At 41.9% G+C, this 16,686-nt stretch overlaps 1 protein-coding gene across 1 annotated transcript; it reads left to right on the plus strand.

Moving 5' to 3' along the window:
- The first annotated feature begins 187 nt into the window (after positions 1–187).
- zgc:109965 (Nicalin-1-like) lies at positions 188–13,773 on the plus strand. The gene is given in 17 exon segments (XM_014132725.2): positions 188–395; positions 684–874; positions 1,123–1,313; positions 1,490–1,634; positions 1,855–1,952; positions 2,123–2,200; positions 2,300–2,403; positions 3,884–3,972; positions 4,315–4,454; positions 4,561–4,739; positions 4,902–4,989; positions 5,092–5,130; positions 12,526–12,695; positions 12,822–12,837; positions 12,839–12,876; positions 13,119–13,197; positions 13,424–13,773. Coding segments are annotated over 16 exon segments (1,656 nt in total). The 5' UTR covers positions 188–395; positions 684–729; the 3' UTR covers positions 13,481–13,773.
- The last annotated feature ends 2,913 nt before the right edge of the window (positions 13,774–16,686 follow it).

Consider the following 16,686-nt stretch of genomic DNA (forward strand, 5'->3'; position numbering starts at 1 on the left):
AAAAATATGCACAGGCAATGGTCAGGTGCTGGATAGAAAACATATTTAAAATAATGTCCTCGGATGTTTATTTTTGTAATGTTTGAGAACCTACAATAGAGCAAATTGTAGGCGATAGCCCAATGACCAAGGGCTTGTACAGTTATTACCTCCACTAGTGATTGGGGTTGTGACGGTAACTATGGGCCAGGCCAGGAGGGTAGGGGAGAGAAGGGAAGAGGGGGTGATTAGCCTGACTTTATCCCCAGGGACAGATGGTGGATACGGGTTTAGCAGCTTACCAAAGAGGCGTCTTGAGCCTTCTCCCTTTGGATGCTAGTCCATGTCCACGCTGCGAGGAGGTGAGGAGAGAACTCGCTGTCTGTCCACCGAGAGCGAGAGAGCCTAGGAGACAGGTGAGTAAGACATCCAGGCCCCGAGTGTCTCTCCCTGGATAGTTTGGGCCCCAACTTAACTCTGGGCATAGGCCATGGAGAGATTGGTATGCGTCTCTCCTAAGCTGCTCAGGTACTTCGTAAATCTTTTGGCTATAGTGCTATATTTGTTGGTAAGGTGAGGAGTAAGGGAGTTTTCTATTGGCGTATCTGGGGAATCTCCTGAAAAAGAGGAATACTATATGAGCGATCGTGTTTTCAATAAGCACATGTATCGTGCTTGTTTTAACAGCCAACCTTCCTCCACAGATTTGTGCGTCAGGACAGTAAGGGGATCTCATCAGGACGTGGAGCCATGCTGCTGAGAATTTTGCCCCGAGCGGCTGCACTGCTCATGCTGTGTGTTCAGCCACTGCATGCCTCCGTGCTGCCTGCTGTATCCTCCTACGAGTTCACTGCCTATAGGATGCAGCAGTACGCCGTTCAGCAGGAAAAACATGGTAGGGTCACTTGGCCAGACATACTAAGTATCTGCACCAGAGAAAAGTTTACACCTGTTATTTTAGAATTTCAAAATATAAAGTGCAGCTCTGTGGAGCAGCTTTCTTTTTATGCGCTGTAATCCTAAAGAAGGTATTTGTGCACCGTTTTCATTATTTAGTATTTGTATTTTCTGTGATTGAGACAGGAAAGAGAAGGTGAAGTTTGGAACTGTGTTTTTTCATGTGACCTCTGTTGACCTGTGGAGGTTCTCGCGGTGCCATAGTGCAGGCGGAGGCCCGCTCAGCAGACGAACCAGTGTTAACACGACGCTGTGTCATCATGAAGCTGCCGGACTTCACCGTGGAGCGATACCTGGAGGCTCTGAGGCAGAGCGCTGCCGCTGTACTCCTCCTGCTACCCAAAAACATGTCCGCTGTCCCCCAGGATATCATACAGGTATTTTAGACCTTTTATCAGGGTTGGCGGCTCATTCTATTGTAATATCAATCACTTGGGAGTATACAATAATCTACAGGTTTATGACCATGCCTGTTTTCTCTACCTGGCACCTTCAAGTTCTGGATATGTGGCACATTAATCCATTATAATGTAAACCCTTTGCTTCTATACAGACCTTCATGGTGAGTGAGAGCGAAGCGTTGTTAAAGGATACCATCATGCCTGTGTACGTGACCCTGGAGGACGAGCAGCTCCTTTATATGTACGAAGAGGTCAAGCACGCCGCAGCCTCTCGCACTTCCTCTATACTGGTCCGAGGTAAGTGGAGAAGGCGGGATGGGAGGAAGAGGGTCTGGAGAGTAGGAAGGTTGGAGAGAGGGATGAGTAAAGGGGATGAAAGAAAGGAGGTAGACCTAGGGAAGAGAAAGGAGGGGGATACAGCGCAATGTGAAATTTGATTATAATAATAATAATAAATGCAATAGGTTCAGCATCTTTCATAACACAACTTGAACTTCTCTCTTTTACTCTCTGTCAGTGTTCCGTAGTATGGTCACAGCCACCGTATTTCAGATTCTAGTGAGCAACACCAGCCCCATCAAGCCCATCACTGACAATACAATCATTACTCTGGAGGTGAGTCTCTCTCCAACCCTGTCTATGACCAAGGACATCAGTTAATTCTTATGGCATGTGAACCATGGAATGAATTATAATTGGATGTGAAATACTGTATTAGGCCTACTGGTCCCAACATAGCCAAGTCAGACTTGTGTACAGATTGTGATTGGTCTCTGTGCCTTCAGGGTGTACTTCCTGGTGCTGGAGAGGATGCGCCCACCATCGTTATCACGGCCCACTACGACTCCTACGGCCTTACTCCAGTAAGTCAACTGTACGCTGCGTATACTAGTGAAATAATAAAAATGTATTCACAAATGCTGAGTTTCAATCAAAAATATTTGCGCGCGTGTGTTAAACAGTGGCTGTCGTATGGAGCAGACTCCAATGGTAGCGGAGTCACCATCTTGCTTGAGCTGGTCCGTCTTTTCCAGAAACTTTATAGCAACCCCCACAGCCAGCCTCCGTGAGTTAAACACACTATCTTTGAGTTATTTACAGACGTAAAACGTATGCACGCATGACTTTAAGTTGCTAAGTGGCATAAATGATTACTATTTATATTAAATATTTTCACTATTCATAGATGATATGAAAATAATTCATCACATATACAGTGCATTCAGAAAATGTATTCAGACCCCTTGACGAGCTCTGAGATAGGATTGTGTCGAGCACAGACCTGGGGAAGGGTACCAAAACATTTCTGCAGCGTTAAAGTTCCCCAAGAACACAGTGGCCTCCATCATTCTTTAATGGAAGAAGTTTGGAACCACCAAGACTCTTTCTAGAGCAGGCTGCCCAGACAAACTGAGCAATCGGGGGAGAAGGGCCTTGGTCAGGGAGGTGACCAAGAACCTGATGGTCACTCTGACAGAACTCCAGAGTTCCTCTCTGGAGATGGGAGAACCTTTCAAAAAGACAACCATCTTTGCAGCACTCCACCAATTTATGGTAGAGTGGCCATACGGAAGCCACTCTTCACTAAAAGGCACATGACAGACGGCTTGGAGTTTGCCAAAAGGCACCTAAAGGACTCTCAGACCATGAGAAACAAGATTCTGGCCTGATGAAACCAAGATTGAACTCTTTGGCCTGAATGTCAAGCGTCATGTCTGGAGGAAACCTGGCACAATCCCTACGGTGAAGCATGGTGGTGGCAGCATCATGTTGTGGGGATGTTTTTCAGTGGCAGGGACTGGGAGATTAATCAGGATTTAGGGAAAGATGAACGGAGCAAAGTACAGAGATCCTTGATGAAAACCTGCTCAGGACCTCAAACTGGGGCGAAAGATCACCTTTCAACAGGACAACAACCCTAAGCACACATCCAAGACAACGCAGGAGTGTCTTTTGGAAAACAAGTCTCTGAATGTCCTTGAGTGGCCCAGCCAGAGCCCGGACTTGAACCTGATCGAACATCTCTGGAGAGACCTGAAAATAGCTGTGCAGCGACGCTCCACATCCAACCTGACAGAGCTTGAGAGCATCGATCTGCAGAGAAGAATGAGAGAAACTCCCCAAATACAGGTGTGCCAAGCTTGTAGCATTATACCCAAGAAGAATCGAGGCTGTAATCGCTGCCAAAGGTGCTTCAACAAAGTACTGAGTGAAGGGTCTGAATACTTATGTAAATGTGATATTTCTGTTTTAAAAATGATACATTTGCAAAAATGTATAAAAACATGTTTTTGCTTTTTCATTATGGGGTACTGTGTGTAGATTGAAGATTTCTTTCTTTTTTTAAATCTAATTTAGAATAAGGCTGTAACGTAACAAAGTGCAAAAGTCAAAGGGTCTGAATACTTTCCGAATGCACTGTATATTACATTTCTATTACATTTCAAATATCATACACTTTGAGTAATAGGCCTTAGTACCTTTTCCAATCAGGTTTTAAGGGAATGTTTGGGCATTTGAAATGACACGTGTTCTTTGTGTTCTAGATACCATCTTCTTTTCTCCCTGACTGGCGGTGGGAAGTATAACTTCCTGGGTACCAAGAGGTTTATAGAGGAGAATATGGATCATGCCGGTGAGTTGTTGTTTCACTTGATCGTCTTTCAGATATGGAGTCGAGACCAGATCTATCGAATACTAGACCAAGACTAACCATCTCAAGTCAGAAACATAAAGCATCTACACCCTAAAAACTTTACCCACTGCATGTACACCCAGTTTCTACAGTAGGGAGGTAGGCCCCCTAACACATGTTTTCATACCTACTATGCCACATACTCGTATTTTCATCTGCTGCTTAGTGGGTGAACCATGGCTGGGAGGGCACTGCTACAACAGCCCTGTAGTCTGGTTGATTGTAGCCTTGCCTTATGTCTCTCTCAAGTTGATTCTATCCTTGTGGTATGTCTCCCTCCAGAGACCAGCCTTCTCCATGACAATGTGGCGTTTGTTCTGTGTCTGGACACGCTGGCCAATGGCGACGACATGTTCCTGCACGTGTCCCGCCCCCCCAAACCTGGCACCCCTCAGCATGCCTTCGTACAACATCTGGAGCAGGTAACTCCTCCCACCAGCAGATACTGTAGGAAGTGTGGAGGCGCTTGATGGCCCAATGTCACTTGTATGAACTAAACGTACATGCATCCCACCACCTTCCATGTAGGTAGTTTCTTCCCGGTTCCCTTGGGTGAGGTTTGGGATGGTCCACAAGAAGATCAACCTGGGGGAGTCCACTGTTTCCTGGGAGCACGAGCGCTATGCCATGCGCAGGATACCAGGCTTCACGCTGTCTCACCTGGAGGACCCCAAAGCTGAACTCAGAGGCTCCATCCTGGACACTGTGTGAGTGGCACTGCTCTGTCTTATTTTAGGGTGGAATGACAACAGTATATTAAATGCATATTCCACAAGATTTTCCCAGTCTAGCATCTAGACTCTTAGACATATTGCAATTATTACAGATTCTGGAAAAGGTCCATAATGAGGCTGTTACCCTCCCAACAGGTTGCACGTGGACTTGAGGAAGATGAAGCGCAATGCCATCGTTATTGCAGAATCGCTAGCTCGGTTTATGTATAATCTCTCTGACAAGGTATAAAACATGTACTAATGCACACACACACACACACACTAGAATACTTTATTTTAATCAATGAGGAAACAAATGAACTCATCTTAATTTGTTTTCCAATAGGGTTCCCCAAAAGACATACAAGTCTTCAAGGGCCAAATGGTAAGATTTTATTTTTTACCAGAATCAGGAAAGGCAACTACAGTCATGAAGGGAACAATTCTGTCCTCCAGTTTAGTATACACTATTGCATCAGTTCCAAGCAGATTTATCAGAAGTTGACTGTCCTATGCACAGTGCAAACATAATGCAAGGGGAATCGTTAATCTGATAACTGGTGATTGGCTGAGAGAAACTGATAATAAAATGATTGTTAGACTTCAGTGCAGCTTTTGACATTATCGATCATAGTCTGCTGCTGGAAAAACTGATGTGTTATGGCTTTACACCCCCTGCTATAATGTGGATAAAGAGTTACTTGTCTAACAGAACACAGAAGGTGTTCTTTAATGGAAGCCTCTCAAACATAATCCAGGTAGAAGCAGGAATTCCCCAGGGTAGCTGTTTAGGCCCCTTGCTTTTTTCATTCTTTACTAACGACATGCCACTGGCTTTGTGTAAGGCCAGTGTGTCTATGTATGCGGATGACTCAACACTTTACACGTCAGCTACTACAGTGACTAAAATGACTGCAACACTTAAAACTTCTTAAGGACAGACGTTCCGCTAGCGGAACGCCTCACCAATATCCAATGGTAGAGCGTGGCGCGAAATACAAATACCTAAAAAATGCTAAAACTTAAATTTCTCAAACATATGACTATTTTACACAATTTTAAAGACAAGACTCTCGTTAATCTAACCACATTGTCCGATTTGAAAAAGGCTTTACAGCGAAAGCAAAACATTAGATTATGTCAGGAGAGTACCCTGCCAAAAATAATCACACAGCCATTTTCAAAGCAAGCATATATGTCACAAAAACCAAAACCACAGCTAAATGCAGCACTAACCTTTGATGATCTTCATCAGATGACACTCCTAGGACATTATGTTATACAATACATGCATGTTTTGTTCAATCAAGTTCATATTTATATCAAAAACCAGCTTTTTACATTAGCGTGTGATGTTCAGAACTAGCATACCCACCGCAAACCTCCGGTGAATTTACTAAATTACTCATGATAAACGTTCACAAAATACATAACAATTATTTAAAGAATTATAGATACAGAACTCCTTTATGCAATTACGGTGTCAGATTTTAAAATAGCTTTTCGGCGAAAGCACATTTTCCAATATTCTGAGTACATAGCCCGGCCATCACGGCTAGCTATTTTGACACCCACCAAGTTTGGGACAACCTAAACTCAGAATTACTATTAGAAAAATTGGATTACCTTTGCTGTTCTTCGTCAGAATGCACTCCCAGGACTTCTACTTCAACAACAAATGCTGTTTTGGTTCCAAATAATCCATAGTTATATTCAAATAGCTCCGTTTTGTTCGTGCATTCAGGTCACTATCCGAAGAGTGATGCGCATTTCGTGACAAAAAATATTCCATTACCGTACTTCGAAGCATGTCAAACGTTCTTTAAAATCAATTTTTATGCTATTTTTCGCGTAAAATAGCGATAATATTCCAACCGGGCGACGTTGTATTCATTCAAAGGCTGAAAGAAAAATATTGAGAATTCAGGCTGACCACTAACAAATTCTCCTGCTGTTCTTCGCCCAGAGACAGCAGACACCCCATTCCACTTTCTGGCGCCTTCTGAGAGCCAATTGAAGCCTTAGAAAATGTCACGTTACAGCACAGATGCTGTATTTTCGATAGAGATGCAACAGAAGGACAACAAATTGTCAGACAGGGCACTTCCTGTATGGAATCTTCTCAGGTTTTGGCCTGCCATATGAGTTCTGTTACACTCACAGACACCATTCAAACAGTTTTAGAAACGTTAGAGTGTTTTCTATCCAAATCTACTAATTATATGCATATTCTAGTTTCTGGGCAGGAGTAGTATCCAGATTAAATCGGGTACGTTTTTTTATCCGGCCGTGAAAATACGGCCCCCTATCCCAAACAGGTTTAACAAAGAGCTGCAGTTAGTTTTGGAATGTTTAGCAAGGAATAAATGAATCCTAAATATTTCCAAAACTTAAAGCATTGCATTTGGAACATATCATTCACTTAACCCTAAACCTCAACTCCATCTCGTAATGAATAATGTGGAAATTTAGCAAGTTGAGGTGACTAAACTGCTTGGAGCTTCCCTGGATTGTAAACTGTCATGGTCAAAACATATTGATACAACAGTAGCTAAGATGTCCATAATAAAGCGCTGCTCTGCATTCCTAACGACACTATCAACAAGGCAGGTCCTACAGGCCCTGGTTTTGTCGCACCTGGTCTATTGTTCAGTAGTGTGGTCAGGTGCCACAAAGAGGGACTTGGGAAAATTGCATGGCTGGCTCTTAAAAGTACACGGAGAACTAACATTAATGACGTGCATGTCAATCTCTCATGGCTCAAAGTGGAAGAGAGATTGACATCATTACTTGTTTACATAAGCGGTGTTGACAAGCTGAAGCTACTAGCACACAGCTCGGATACCCATGCATACCCCACAAGACGTGCCACCGGAGGTCTCTTCACAGTCCCCAAGTCCAGAACAAACTATGGGAGGCGCACAGTACTACATAGAGCCATGACTACATGGAACTCTATTCCACATCAGGTAACTGGTGCAAGCAGTAGAATCAGATTTAAAAAGCAGGTAAAAATACACCTTATGGAACAGCGGGATCTGTGAAGTAACACAAACATAGGCACATACGCATGCAAACACACACTAACATATGCACTATACACACACGTACACAAGGATTTTGTTTTGTAGATATGTGGTAGTGGAGTATGGGCCTGAAGGCACACACTTACATGCTGACCAGACCGGACACGTCACGTGCGCAAGCGTCGCAAAATAAATTTAGAAATCCATGTAATTCAATTATTGCGCCAACGAGCGTCTGCGATGCCAAGGGCTAAAATAGAACTCCTTTCTATTTCTGACGCAGATCGTGCTGAAAGTCGTGCCTCTCCCATCTCCTCATTGGTTTATAGAAGCAGGTACCCACGTGCCAGCTCCTCATTGTTTATACCCACGTGGGTGATTGAAAGACGAACTGTTTTGCCGGTTGTCGTGGTAATACTATGAAAGTGTAGATGCCGATCACCATATAAGTTCAAAGATGAAAAATCCTGGAAGGAGGAGAGATGACTTGAAACGATTCGGTTGGCCGTTTTATGTGTGGATTAATTGTCGGAGTAGAGGACCTTGTGCATCTCAGGTAAAATAACAACTCAAAGTTTATATCCCAGTACAAATTAGCTAGCAACAGTAAGCTAGCTAAATAGGACAAATTATCTAGCAAGTGCAAGTGCAAGCTAACTAGCTAAATTGCCATACATGTTTAATGCTAGAGAGAATAAAGTAGACGGCATGGGTCAAAATTGTGATTTATGACCCTATGTCCGGATGACGCGTACATGCCCAAATAAGGGCATCCGGTCAAGACATCCTGGCGGGAAGGTGTCACGTGGTTAGGGCCATATAGTTGCATCCTCTTTTGTCACGTGTTAGTGTGTGTTATTTTATATCTATATTGCATCTATTCCTTTGAAGTTGTCATGATGATTGATGTGTAGGGACCTCGTTGAACTGCGAGGGTTGTGTTTGAACATTTCAAAGAGGATGGCCCCACACCCCACCTATTTTATTGCTCTTAGGGTTGTTGTCTATGAAGTAGGAATGTCCGCCTTATAAATAAGACCCAGAACAACACATGCGGCCCCAGAACACTAAACAAGATTTTAAAAGTAAACATGGATTTTGTGATCAGTGGCAAAACAGTGATGACCGTAACAACGGAAGCAGGACCACGGCTGAAACATCCTCTTTAAAATGTTCAAACACAACCCCCGCAGTTCAACGAGGTCCCTACACATCAATCATCATGACAACTTCAAAGGAATAGATGCAATATACAGTGGGGGAAAAAAGTATTTGATCCCCTGCTGATTTTGTATTTTTGCCCACTGACAAAGAAATGATCAGTCTATAATTTTAATGTTAGGTTTATTTGAACAGTGAGAGACAGAATAACAACAAAAATATCCAGAAAAACGCATGTTAAAAATGTTATAAATTGATTTGCATTTTAATGAGGGAAATAACTATTTGACCCCCTCTCAATCAGAAAGATTTCTGGCTCCCAGGTGTCTTTTATACAGGTAATGAGCTGAGATCAGGAGCACACTCTTAAAGGGAGTGCTCCTAACCGCAGCTTGTTACCTGTATAAAAGACACCTGTCCACAGAAGCAATCAATCAATCAGATTCCAAACTCTCCACCATGGCCAAGACCAAAGAGCTCTCCAAGGATGTCAGGGACAAGATTGTAGACCTACACAAGGCTGGAATGGGCTACAAGACCATCGCCAAGCAGCTTGGTGCGAAGGTGACAACATTTGGTGCGATTATTCGCAAATGGAAGAAACACAAAATAACTGTCAATATCCCTCGGCCTGGGGCTCCATGCAAGATCTCACCTCGTGGAGTTGCAATGATCATGAGAACGGTGAGGAATCAGCCCAGAACTACACAGGAGGATCTTGTCAATGATCTCAAGGCAGCTGGGACCATAGTCACCAAGAAAACAATTGGTAACACACTACGCCGTGAAGGACTGAAATCCTGCAGTGCCCGCAAGGTCCCCCTGCTCAAGAATACATATACATGCCCGTCTGAAGTTTTCCAATGAACATCTGAATGATTCAGAGGACAACTGGTGAAATTGTTGTGGTCAGATGAGACCAAAATGGAGCTCTTTGGCATCAACTCAACTCGCCGTGTTTGGAGGAGGAGGAATGCTGCCTGTGACCCCAAGAACACCATCTCCACCATCAAACATGGAGGTGGAAACATTATGCTTTGGGGGTGTTTTTCTGCTAAGGGGACAGGACAACTTCCCCGCATCATTTGACGGGGCCATGTACTGTCAAATCTTGGGTGAGAACCTCCCTCCCTCAGCCAGGGCATTGAAAATGGGTCGTGAATGGGTATTCCAGCATGACAATGACCCAAAACACACAGCCAAGGCAACAAAGGAGTGGCTCAAGAAGAAGCACATTAAGGTCCTGGAGTGGCCTAGCCAGTCTCCAGACCTTTATCCCATAGACAATCTGTGGAGGGAGCTGAAGGTTCAATTTGCCAAACGTCAGCCTTGAAACCTTAATGACTTGGAGAAGATCTGCACAGGGGAGTGGGACAAAATCCCTCCTGAGATGTGTGCAAACCTGGTGGCCAACTACAAGAAACATCTGACCTCTGTGATTGCCAACAAGGGTTTTGCCACCAAGTACTAAGTCATGTTTTGCAGAGGGGTCAAATACTTATTTCCCTCATTAAAATGCAAATCATTTTATAACATTTTTGACAAGCGTTTTTCTGGATTTTTTTGTTGTTATTCTGTCTCTCACTGTTCATATAAACCTACAATTAAAATTATAGACTGATCATTTCTTTGTAAGTGGGCAAATTTACAAAATCAGCAGGGGATCAAATACTTTTTTCCCCCACTGTAGATATAAAATAACACACACTCTAACACGTGACAGAAGAGGATGCAACTATATGGCCCTAACCACGTGACACCTTCCCGCCAGGATGTCCTGACCTGATGCCCTTATTTGGGCATGTACGCGTCATCTGGACATAGGGTCATAAATCACAATTTTGACCCATGCCGTCTACTTTATTCTCTCTGCTTTTCGACCTGTCCCCAAATTAATGTCATTGGTTCAGAGTTTGTTTTGATATTTTAACCTGCGTGTCGTGATCCTGTTTGGTGTAGGGGGACAAAATAAATGTATGCTCGATGGCGCACGCTCGCAGCCGGTTTGGGTTCCGTGTTAGTGTTGTGAATTATGTAATGAATGTATTGTAATGTTTCTAAAATTGTATAACTGCCTTAATTCTCCCGGACCCCAGGAAGAGCCTTGGCAGCAGCTAATGGGGTTCCATAAATACAAATCTAACATTCTTAAGGAAACACTTAATTGACACTTTTTGTGTGAAACAATTCCATCTTGGAGTGCCTTCTTAAAGTGTCCATACCCCTTGACTTATTCCACATTTTGTTATGTTACAGCCTGAATTCAAAATGGATGAACATTTTTTTTCTTCCACCCATTTACCCACAATCCCCCATAGTATTTTTTGAATTGTTGCCATATTTATTGAAAATGAAATATGGAAATATGTCATTTACATAAGAATTCACACCCCTGAGTCAATACTTTGTAGAAGTACCTTTGGCAGCAATTACAGCTTTGAGTCATCTTGGGTATGTCTGTATCAGCTTTACACATCTGGATTCAGGCATTTTTCTCTCAGATTTTCTTAAACTCTTAAGTTAGATGGGGAGCAGTAATGAACAGCAATATTCAAGTCTTTCTTTACACAGATTGTCAATGGGATTCCAGCATTGCTTTGAATGTATGCTTGGGATCATTGTCCTGTTGGAAACGTAAATATTTACCCCAGTCTAAGGTCGTTTGCATGGTTCTCATCAAGGATTTGCCTGTATTTGGCTCCATTCTTTGTTCCCTCTTCTTACCGGTCTCCCAGTCCCTGCTGCTGAAAAGCATCCCCATAGCGTGATCCTGCCACCACAGTAGGGATGGTGTTAGACAGGTGATGAGCTGTGCCTGGTTTTCTCCAGACATAGCACTTTGCATTCAGGTCAAAGAGTAAAATTTGTTTAATCAGACCACAGAATCTTTTGCCTTATGATCTCAGTCTTTTACGAGCCTTTTACTAAGGTCCTTCTTGCTCAGTTTGGTCGGACGGCCAGCTCTAGGCAGAGTCTGGGTAGTTCTATATTTTTTTCATTTCCCAATGATGGAGACCACGGTTCTCTTGGAAACTTTCAACATGCTAGAAATAGTTTTATACCCTTCCTCATGTGTATATATATATATACACACAGTATGCTTCATCACAATTCTATCTCAGAGACCTACAGACAGTTCTTTGGACTTCATGGTACAGTTTCTTCTCTGACATGCACTGTCAGCTGTGGGACCTTATATAGACAGGTGTGTTTCTTTCTAAATCATGTCCAAACAATTGAATTGGCCACAGGTGGACTCCAATGAGGTTGTAGTGACATCTCGAGGATGATCGATGGAAAGAGGAAATTGGTTGCACCTGCACTCAATTTGGAGTGTCATAGCAAAACGGTGTGAATACTTACGTAAATTAAATATTTATTGAAATGTCAATACATTTTTCCCCTTTGTCATTATGGGGTATTGTGTGTAGATGGGTGAGAAAAAAATATAAATTTCATCCATTTTGAATTCAGGCTGTAACACAACATGTGAAATGAGTCAAGGGGTATGAATACTTTCAAAAGGCACTGTACCTCTAACCTAAATTTGTACAGTATGCATCCTCAATTGTCCATCTTAATCTCTGGTATAGGAGTTTCAGGACAGTCGCATGTCTAGCCTGATGTCCTTCCTGACGTCAATCCCACGGGCAACACAGCTGGATAAGGATCCCAAACACGCCATACTGGTGAACACTCTGGAACATGAGCTGAGGTACTATCTGCACCAGGTCCACAGACACACCTTCCGCCAAGACAAGAGGTACAAGACAGACAGACGCACGCTAGTGCGCATGCACATAGCCATAAAAAACACGTCTTCCTACCTTTCATTCCTTGAAATTATGATTGTTAAGAGTGTTATGGTAATGTTTTGTTTCTTTTTCAGGGATCCTGAACTGACCTTTTTTTGACCAAATGGAGCAACCAATGATGATGTATAGGTATGAGGACTAAATGTTTAAAACAGTCACATTTTAGGTGCTAGTCCAATGAGGAAAACGGTATCAAAACACCCACACTTGCAAATCCAACGACTAACCTTATATTTTTCATATTTTTATTATACCGAATAGTGTATATAAATTAAGCAAACGATGCATTTCATAGTGAGGTTCGTTTCCATGTTTTCATTATGTTTGGTAATTGTTAACTGGATTTCGTTCCCTATATGTTTTATCACCAGGATTAAGCCAGCAGCCTTTGACCTCTTCCTTGGGGGCTGTATAGCTGCTTACCTGGCGATAGTCTACTATGCCATCGAGGTTGGTAGACATTCACAGTTCACCTTGGTATACATAGACTGCCCATTTGACAACAAACCCTGTCACTGGATCCAAAAAAGTGCATTTTCCCAACGGGGATATTAAGCATATTATTTTATTGTGAGATTATGCAATATTAATTATGTATTAGTGGCAGGGTCTGAAATTGTTGCTGAAGATACACTGACCATGTGCTCATTTATCCACTTTCCTTCTTCCTTTTAAGAATTGTGGGTATCTCTACACCAAACTGAAAGCAGCTGTGAAGTCTAAACAGAAGTAAGGTTGTGACCAATGCTTTGAAGACCTGGAAGTCAGAGTTGGGTTTTTTAGGTCCAATGGAAAATACATTTGTGCGAGAACTGACACTGACACTGAATAGGGAATTGTTTAGGCCATACAAAAGCATTTCTGTTTGAAACCATCTCAACTGAACAAGCCCATGGGGCATTGTTGAAAAGGTTATTTAAAAATAATTTGTAGTCCATGTTAATGGTGACAACAAAAATGTCACCAATTTGTATGAAATGCATTGTATTACTTTTACGATTGTTTTAAATAAACAGAAACCCTCATAACATGAACAGTTTTATTTTCAAAAGTTTAGCTTTTTCTATTAATAACATTTCTAGCTACATTTGGATTATCATATATGGAAAAAATCTCAGCCGGCGCCATCTTTAATTCTTTAATGTTTTTTTTTTTCTTTTTTTTTCTTCTAAAGAGCAATGAACTGCACATTGCATGACTTCAAGCCCTTGTCAGGCTATGGGATTGTGCACCCCCTAGTGTATGTATTTTTCTATGACACTGTTGTTGAATATCCTTGAATGTCCTCTGTAGTTTCGATAAACTTGTGATCACACCTCAGTGGTTGAGATGGAGAGCGTTAGCAAAATCTCTGTGCCATTACTCTTGCTAAATAACTAAAGCAAGTCATTCAAGTGCATCAAACTACCTTTCCAACGTGAAGGCCGTGCCCTCGAGTTGTTTTACTTTCACAGGCTCGGCTACACTTATTTGAAAGGACGCACGAGCCTACAAAGAACACCAACAAACTTCTAGACACGTGGATCAGCCAGATACAGCATCTTCTAGAATGTCAGCTAATGATCAGTGCCAACATGAGGGAGTGGAGAAGACTAGACTAGAGGATCGATTTAGCAGTAATTGTAGGATTGTATTTAGATACATTAACTCCTGTTTACTTGCCTGAAAAGATGCCCATGTTGAGTTTATTACAGTTGCTAATAGCTAGGCTTTTTGCTGGGGATAAATGGGGGTTGGACGGGTACTGTGGGGTTTACAATAAGGCACAATATGTTCAAAAATGTCTGTAACCCACTTACAAATAATGTGCAACACTAGGCTAGACAGTGGGAGCAGCAAGGCATTAGTGTGGTACTAAACTAAATCTCCCTCCTTTTTTGTCAGGTAGTGGTGTAAAGTAACTAAGTAAAAATAAGTAAGTAATTTTTGTTGTTGTTGGGGGGTATCTGTCCTTTACTCAAGTGTATATATATTTTTGACAACTTTTACTCTTACTTTATTCATAAAGATAATATGCACTTTTCCCTCCCATTTTCCCTGAAACCCAAAAGTACTTGTTACATTTCGAATGCTCAGGCAGGACAGCAAAGTGGTCCAATTCACACTTATCATGAGAACGCATGGTCGTCACGACGGCCTCACTAAACGTGACTAATAGGTTTGTAAATTATGTCTGAATGTTGGAGTGTGGCCCTGGCTGTCCGTAGCTAAAACAATTAATTGGTTGGTCTTGTTTGCTTAATGTAAGGAATTTGATGTATAGGATGTAATTTATACTTTTGATACTTAAGTACATTTTAAACCAGACACTTTAAATATTTTACTCAAGTAGTATTTTACTGGGTGACTCACTTTTACTTGAGTCTTTATTTTTAGGGACTGGTCGAAATTTACGCAATTGTTACCTGGAGGAAAATGGGGGATGGTCATGCTTTTTCAATTTCAGCCAGAGGCAGGGTTTAGTATTATTGTTATTTTTGTTCAGGGGAGGGTCATGTCGTTTGTAATCGATTAAATGTCAGTATTTTTCAGCATTTTGGAATGTACATATTGACTTAGACCATGTGTAACTTTGGTTTACAACCCTGCTCTCTCGTTCTCCTCGCTAAGGCCAGCATTGGTGGGCATTTTTTACCTTTCCATTGGCTGTTCGATCAGTCCATCTTTGTGCTTGGCGTATCAAGAACCTGGGCGTGTAGAGAACCTAGTGAATCAAGTAGCGCTTGTAGTGATGACATAGAGTGGTAGAAATGCGTTCAATACAACTGGGAACTCTGAAATTTCAGACTTCCATCAGTGTGTTCAAGACAACTGAGAACTTGAAACAAATCAGGTCATGTAATTTGTAATGATAGATTTTTTGTGATTATTTTGTTGCTTATTATATATTGATGTATGCCCCTCATCTCTGATAAATTCAGCAGCAGTGCACGATAGGCTATAGGAAGTGCAAGATTGGAGAAGCACAGGGCAAAGTTATATAAGGAAATGTACTTCCTAAATAGATAGGCTATTTATAGTACATTGACTGGATAAATAACAGTACAGTCCCTAGGAACAGTACAGACTGTGTGCTTGTATTTAGTACATCCACCAGAGGGAGCCAAATACTAAATCAGTCATTGTTACACCACCTTGTCTCCATACCATTTCGACCTAGGCCTGGACTATAGAATAATCCATGTAGCTGTGCATATCTGCAGTCAGCAATATATATATTTATATACCTGGATCTCAAGTCTAGATCAGTTACCAACCGTATCGTAAGTTCATAAACTAGGAGACACAGTGTCCCAATACTAGTACATGATCTTCCTTGATAAATACATTTTTCCAATTGAGGTTTGGGAGGATGAGTGGAAATGGCTGTATGGGTTAAGGCGGAGCCTTACATGGCAAATTGGCACTCTTTCCTTACAATCCATCTCGGAAACAATGTTTTTGAGTACATACAGTATGACAAGGCATTTCATTTGTATTGATACGAGTTGCATGTTGTCCCTTAAAATAGTTTTAAAATACTTTTGAAACTGTACATAATCCCCATTTTATTACATTTGAGGTTATGTAAAAGTCGGGGGCAGGCAATATTACTTTCAAACACAGTGTAGTTTGAGAGTAATATTCCATCGAGTTTGGTTACAATATTTGATTTTCAGATAGGGAGCAACAAGAAGTTGACATACTTAGCATTCTTGCAAGTAACAAGAAATCCTTCATGTTTTATAGGGCTTTATGTTGGCTCGATATCCATGGTTTTGGAATTGCTATGGTGAATGTTATTTTGAGACTTACAGTTCAAGGATAGTTAATTAACGTGATTTCCATGGCGCTGGTCCACACAGGAAGTGTGGGAGAGGGACAGAAAGAGGACAACGAACAGTTGGCCTTAAAACTCTCCCAGTAGACTATCGAAGTCGCTGAGAAATTACCCTGAAT

This window comes from Salmo salar, chromosome ssa12 (assembly GCF_905237065.1).
Source record: "Salmo salar chromosome ssa12, Ssal_v3.1, whole genome shotgun sequence".
NCBI classification, from domain to species: Eukaryota; Metazoa; Chordata; class Actinopteri; order Salmoniformes; family Salmonidae; genus Salmo; species Salmo salar.